Raw genomic sequence first — 6,509 nt, forward strand, 5'->3', positions numbered from 1 at the left:
CGCCGCCGTCCGGCAGAGACATGCAGTTCGATAGACGTGATGGAGAGCCAATGCAAGCGCCGGCGTGAACAGGTAAGCGCACCGGCGGAGGATCTTCTCACTTCCCTCCACGACGACCTCCTCATCTCCATCCTCTCCTTCTTCCCCATCAAGCAGCGCGTCGCCCTCTCCGCCGTCTGCTCTCGCTTCCGCCGTCTCCTCCTCTCCATCCCCCGACTCGACGCCTTCCGCCTCGACGTCGTTCAGCCTTCCGGCGGCGTCGACATCAGCCAGCAGTTCACGTTCCCCCGCGCCCTGATCCGCCAATGCCACATCGTCTTCCACGAAGTCACCGAATTACCTAAACCCCTCCGGCAACTGCTCGTCGGCGAACTCATTGAGGTGGGCGTGGAAGATCTCATCCTCGAAACCTCTGGATACAGGATATGGTTTAATCTCAGCTGGGAAAGCTGCAGCTTCTTCGGCATCAAGTCGCTGAGGAGTCTCTCTTTGCGCAGAGTCAAGGTGGTATTAGGCTTCTGCAACCGCCTCGTTCCGTCCACCGTCGCCTTCACCACCTTTTTCACCTCCCTCAAAATGGATCAGTGCATCATCCTCCTCGACATGTACGACGGAAGCTTTAATTTCCTTTGTGCCTTCCTCGCTTCCTCCTGCCCTTTTCTCGAGACTCTGCATTTCATAGATTGCGATGACTTTAACGTGCGCAACCTAACCATCCACTCCACCTCCATCAAAGCATCTAGGGTTGGAAATTTGAATGGAAAAAAAAAATAATGGAAGGAGGAAGTTCCTTTGTGAATGTAAATTTAGTCTCACATTGAAAGTTTTAAGGCATAGTAGTTGGTTTATATTGTGTCACAAGAATTAATGTTATGAACAAATGCTTAGGGTGCAAATCCAGAGCCCGGATTGCACTATTTGTAAGGTAATTTGTGTGTGAGCGCGACCTCTGTGCATTAAATGTCGGACCGGTCAGGGCAAAATTGATCAAAGTGAATGAACCAACATTTTGCCACTTGAAAATATTTTCTTTTGCTCAAATGAACGTTCATACATAAATGCATGAACGTTATGCTTGCTAAATGCATAAACGTATGTATGAATGTCAGTTATTGGCATGTAAACGTACATGTAAAGACTCTATATAAGAGTCCAAATATTGAGCTAAGGAGATATAAAAAAAATATATATATATATATATATATATATATATATATATATATATATATATATATATATATATATATATATATATATATATATATATATATATATATATATATATAGAGAAGTGATCTCCTGCGCTACACCCGTGCGCGACACCCGTGCGCACCACCCGACCCACGCCCACTGCCGGCGCTCCCGTTTCGCCGTCCGGCCACCTCCGGCCGTCGGACCGGCCCCGATCGACGCGCCACTCGCCGGCGCGTCGACTGGCGTCGGTCCGGCGGCTTCCGGTGACCGGACGACGGCGAAATCGGCCGGAAACCGCCGCTCTCCCACCCACGCCCACTGCCGCCGCGATTTCATCGCCGTCCGGCCATCTCCGGCCGCCGAACCGGACCCAATCGACGCGCCACTGGCCGGCGCGTCGACCGGCGTCGGTCCGGCGGCCGGAGACGGCCGGACGGCGGCGAATTTGGCCGGAAACCGAGACCACAGTGACTGGCGCCGTTTCCGGCCAAATCGCGGCCGGAATCCGGCCAAATTCCGGCCGGAGACCGGCCGGGGAAGGACCGCCGGCGCCGGGCGGTCCTTCCCCGGCCGGTCTCCGGCCGGAATTTGGCCGGATTCCGGCCGCGATTTGGCCGGAAACGGCGCCAGTCACTGTGGTCTCGGTTTCCGGCCAAATTCGCCGCCGTCCGGCCATCTCCGGCCGCCGGACCAGGCCCGATCGACGCGCCGACGAGTGGCGCGTCGATCGGGCCTGGTCCGGCGGCCGGAGATGGCCGGACGGCGATGAAATCGCGGCGGCAGTGGGCGTGGGTAGGAGAAGGTGCGGACGGGATCGCGTAGGGACGGTGCGCGGCTGATCAATTTCGTATATATATATATATATATATATATATATATATATATATATATATATATATATATATATATATATATATATATATATACTGGGAAACAGACGTCCGTCGAAACCTCTAAGCATCACCGAAGGGGACGAATCTGTTTTAAAGAAACTGCGTTGAACGCAGGCCTCGACTCGACACTCGGTGAGTCGATCATGCGATTGACTTAGCATTGGTGATCAAGAAAACACCAGTCCCTGCTGGCAGCTTGAAATTATCAGTTCAAGTCATCTCTACAGATAAGTTGAATTGTATTATAATTCAATAAAATATTAATCTCTCCGGCAAAGATTATCAAGCATCTAGTCCTATTACACATCGCCCCCAACTTCCACACCATCGACGTCCGCTGCCCAAAGCTTGAGTCGCTCACCGTCGACGTCGTCGCTTGCCTGTGCATCGAAGCTCCCAAGGTCCAGCACGCGTCATTACTTCTCCGCCTCTATCCGCCGGTAGATCCTCCAAATGCATTGATGAAGCTGTTCAAAACTGCTTTTCGATCCGTTGGTGTTTCGCTCATGCTGAATTCTAGCACAACCCCAAACGTAAGAGAAGATATATAGATCGATCGATCTTTTATGTATATACTAACATATATAATTTGCTTTGATCGACAGGGATTAGCAACAGAAAACGAAATTTATAGAATTGTTTCTCCGGAACACAAAGATCACGTCGTGATCTTCAACCTCGACTTCAATCTAAAAGATCAATCGTCGACTATGATATTCAGTCAGTTTCTAAAGAATTGCCGTTACAATCATGACCAATTTGATATACGTGTAGGTGCTGCTCATATACAGAGCACCAACGAAACAACAACAAGGGACGATGATCAGTTGCTTCATCATGGATCTACAGATCCAGTAGAGCTAATTAAATTACGAATGATCATGCCCGAGAAGATATTTCGAGGGTTTCTCTCGAATCAGAAGGAGATGGAGGAAGAATTAAAGCAGATGGGATTGAAAAAACTAAAGAGTCGCACTGGCAGAGATCAATTCGATGATGTATTAGCTTCCGATGAGTCCCTAGTTAAAGTATCCTCCAGTATTGCTAATTGCATCGAAATGAAATTTTAGTGTTGCTACACTACAACAAAAATGACTTTCCGCAGCGCGCAAATATATCATCCGCAGCGCACATCGCACGCTGCACAGTTGCAAGCTGTTAAAAGTCATTAGGCATTCGCAGCGTGCATTGCACGCTGCGGAAGCTCTCATCCACGGCGCGCATTGCGCGCTGCGGAAGCTCTCATCCACGGCGCGCATTGCGCGCTGCGGAAGCTCTCATCCACGGCGCGCATTGCGCGCTGCGGATGCGATCAATCACAGCGCGCAATGCGCGCCGCGGATGAGAGCTTCCGCAGCGCACTATGCACGCTGCGATTGATCACAGGTCAATCAATCACAAATGAAACCATTCAAATCATATAATTACATTTCAAACCATTCAAATCATAATTATAAACTCACAACTCAAATAATTAATAACAACATAAATACCACACACAACAACAACCACACACAAATAGCACAATAATAATATCATTTCAAACTAGTATATATATCCAACAAATAACAGACTTTACTTAGTAACAATAGATCATAATAATAAAAAACACTTCAATACCATATTTTTTCTGAAAAAGTTAAAATCTAAATCTAAATCAGTTACACAATTATATATTTAGATAACTCTCATAGCTCATTTACATGAATCTACGTGACCTGCAATATCGTATGAAACAATCATCGCTAAAGTGGCTCAAGGGTTCCACTTTTTAGTCTCTCCATCCTTGCTTGCAACCCGGACAATGCCTTCTCATCCATTGGAAGGATATTGCCCTGTGTTGGGGCTTCCCCATCGCCACGTTCTACTCCGTGGAGGGCATTACAGTTGACATGTCCAAATGGTCGAGCTGAACCATCCAAATTGCCAGTGGCAGCAGCAGCCTGTATGCTTTTCATCCGTTCTCTGATGGCATCAAGGGCCCCCATTGTTACTGCAGGGGCTGGAAAGTAAGAGCATGCACTCATCATTCTAGCAATATAGGATGTAAATTAAGGCAAACCTACACTCACAACTTTATGAGCGCATTTTCACACACCTGAACATAAAGAAAGAGATGAGAGTGAGTTACCAGCAGGATATCGGTCCATTCGTTCATCTCCTAAATGAGACCTAAACTTTGAAAGGTCAGTTTGACTTCTCAAAGCAGGATACATTTTCTATTTCATGACACTTCATGTAATAACAAAAAAAACCTTACCAGAATTTTGAGCATCAATACATTAAGTGCTTTCAATAATTGACTACCATCGTCCATCACAGGAACTCTTTCATCCAAAAGCCAAAGAAGAAGTTCAGTGATGAGGTTGTCCAATGTATTCTCCTTCACAGCATGAGCAAGTTTTTTGATCTGGAAGGTCTACAGAAGAGAGTTTTCATACATGCCATCCAAGAAATAGATGGAAAAAAACATTCAACTAAAAGATGAATACCTGCATCATCGTGTTAAGCACATATTTACAGGATCTCGAAGAAGCTCCAGAAAGACTGAAATTAAAGGTGCTAGGAACCTGAATAATTTGAGATGTATTAAGCAAATAAACAGTAACATAGTTCCTTAAAATCACAGAAAATAGATCAAACTACCATTGTTGCTAAGCATGAAACCAATCTATCAGCATCTTTAACTAGCTCTTCAATTGCACTGTTGTCAGGGTCAGCTGTGACCTGTGTCAGCTCGTGGCATATAACTTTCATGCCTTCAACTGACTGCAACAAGGCAAAAGAGAAAATCTAAAGAAGAGTATGATTATCAAAAAAAAAATCAAAAAGGAGAGGAAGGGGAAAAAGGAAAGCAAAGAATACAAACAAAAATGTGACTATGGTTAACCAAAGAGTATGTGGCATTATTATAATTATAGTTTATAATTGCTATACAGTACAAGCATCAAAATAAGTTTCCTTCTTGTAGAACTAGAAAAAGTAGATATCTAAAATAAGATATAAAACAAACAGAAAGGATTTCCTGGAGTCATGTTGAAAAACTATTAATGAAAACCAATTAATGAAAAAAAAGCAAGTTCATATTGAAATTCTTCACTTAAACGCATGGATAAACTATTAAACTGACTAGCAAAGGGGGCACATCACGATAAGCAGGTAGGTAAAAGAAATAAAAAGAGTCATGCATGCTTAAGATGCAACAGTAGTAATCAAGTAACCAGCCATTTACAATATATAAACAAAGTTGTTTACTTTATGAACAACTCACTCTTTATTTAGCGAAAATCTGACAGAGTTTGCTAGCGTATGATCCTCGTCCAACAAGGAGAATGTTGAGGAGCTCAAATCTGACAAAGAACCGTGCTCCATAGCAAACAACTACAAACCAAGCGTACAGAAAATAAGCCCCAATTGAAAGCAGCGCGAGGAAGTGGCGCAAAAGGGAATTAGGGATTTTAGTAGGGCTAGTACTACACACATCTTATTTGTACGAGAATTTATTCATCAGGGGCGAAAGCGAAAACCTAGAGGAACGAAACCCTAAAATTCACCGAACGTAGAAGTGTACATCCGCCAAAATCAAAATATAACAAGATTTTCCTCGAATTGATCGGCAGTAAGCGAACACCCACGGAAAAAAAGCCAAAGACCCTAATGGCGGGAAAACGCAAGATTGCAGACACTAGGGTGCACCTTGAAGACAAACCTAACCCTGGCGAGGGAGGACTAGAACGGCGGCCTACGAAGATGAAACCCCTCCATCGATTGAGAGAGAGAAAAAAAACGGTGAAGAACAGACCTGAGCTTGGCGAGGGAAGGGAGGACTCTGCCCGCACCATTTGGTGTCGGAGAAGGAGAAGGCAGCACTCGCCTTGATCCTGGCGAGGGCTTCAGCCCCCTCCAGCCCTCGCCTGGATCCGCCCCTGAGTAGGGTCGAGCGGCGGGGGAAAACGCGAGAGGTGGGAGCGGCGGGGGAAAACGCGAGAGGTGGGAGCGGCGGTGGGAAGGAGATTAGTAGGTCGCGCGAGAGGAAATTTGGGGAAAAGCCGAGCGTGAGGAAATTAACCTGGATGGAAAAAAATGAGCGCGAGAGGAAATTAACCTAAGCATAGAAGAATAAAACTAATATAATTTTAACAGTGTATTATATATGTTGTTATAATTTATAAATTTTTAACAGCGGATATTGTGCGCTATCAATATAAATTTTTAACAGCGCACATTGTGTGCTGTTAAAAATACTTTTAACAGCGCACAATATGCGCTGTCAAAAATAATTTTAACGGCGCACAATATGCGCTGTTAAAAGTATTTTTAACAGCGTATTATTGTTGCACGCTGCGGTTGATAAAAATATGATATTATCCGCAGCGCATTTTATTGGGCGCGCCGTTAAAGCAACTATTAACGGCGCGCCTA

The 6,509-nt window shown here is 45.1% G+C and overlaps 2 protein-coding genes across 3 annotated transcripts; one reads left to right on the forward strand and one right to left on the reverse strand.

The window, feature by feature from the left end:
• The first annotated feature begins 39 nt into the window (after nucleotides 1-39).
• LOC141816562 (uncharacterized) lies at nucleotides 40-3,157 on the forward strand. Its single transcript, XM_074704314.1, has 3 exons — nucleotides 40-735; nucleotides 2,375-2,620; nucleotides 2,693-3,157. The coding sequence occupies exons 1-3, from the start codon at nucleotides 40-42 to the stop codon at nucleotides 3,155-3,157; spliced, it is 1,407 nt and encodes a 468-aa protein (XP_074560415.1).
• A 509-nt stretch (nucleotides 3,158-3,666) lies between these two features.
• LOC141816565 (protein MOR1-like) lies at nucleotides 3,667-6,099 on the reverse strand. Of its 2 annotated transcripts, none has more exons than XM_074704319.1 (7): nucleotides 5,890-6,099; nucleotides 5,359-5,468; nucleotides 4,734-4,856; nucleotides 4,580-4,657; nucleotides 4,348-4,506; nucleotides 4,219-4,259; nucleotides 3,667-4,089 (listed from the first exon to the last, which is right to left on the reverse strand). In XM_074704319.1, the coding sequence occupies exons 6-7, from the start codon at nucleotides 4,235-4,237 to the stop codon at nucleotides 3,833-3,835; spliced, it is 276 nt and encodes a 91-aa protein (XP_074560420.1). In that variant the 5' UTR covers nucleotides 4,238-4,259; nucleotides 4,348-4,506; nucleotides 4,580-4,657; nucleotides 4,734-4,856; nucleotides 5,359-5,468; nucleotides 5,890-6,099; the 3' UTR covers nucleotides 3,667-3,832. The 2 variants fall into 2 exon arrangements, with proteins under 2 accessions (XP_074560420.1, XP_074560419.1); XM_074704318.1 differs by having other exon boundaries at nucleotides 4,186-4,259.
• Between the last annotated feature and the right edge of the window lie 410 nt (nucleotides 6,100-6,509).

The sequence above is a fragment of the Curcuma longa genome, unplaced genomic scaffold, assembly GCF_044706935.1.
Source record: "Curcuma longa cultivar G26 ecotype Majalengka, Jawa Barat unplaced genomic scaffold, ITB_CL_G26_1.1 contig_17263, whole genome shotgun sequence".
Classification (NCBI taxonomy): domain Eukaryota; kingdom Viridiplantae; phylum Streptophyta; class Magnoliopsida; order Zingiberales; family Zingiberaceae; genus Curcuma; species Curcuma longa.

Coding starts and splice junctions, on each gene's coding strand:
- LOC141816562 (XM_074704314.1), top strand. CDS start 40: ATGGAGAGCCAATGCAAGCGCCGGCGTGAACAGGTAAGCGCACCGGCG. Junction 736..2,374: donor TCCACTCCACCTCCATCAAA/GCATCTAGGGTT, acceptor AAGATTATCAAG/CATCTAGTCCTATTACACAT. Junction 2,621..2,692: donor ATTCTAGCACAACCCCAAAC/GTAAGAGAAGAT, acceptor TTTGATCGACAG/GGATTAGCAACAGAAAACGA.
- LOC141816565 (XM_074704318.1), bottom strand. CDS start 4,237: ATGGACCGATATCCTGCTGGTAACTCACTCTCATCTCTTTCTTTATGT. Junction 4,090..4,185: donor ATCTCTTTCTTTATGTTCAG/GTGTGTGAAAAT, acceptor CTTACTTTCCAG/CCCCTGCAGTAACAATGGGG.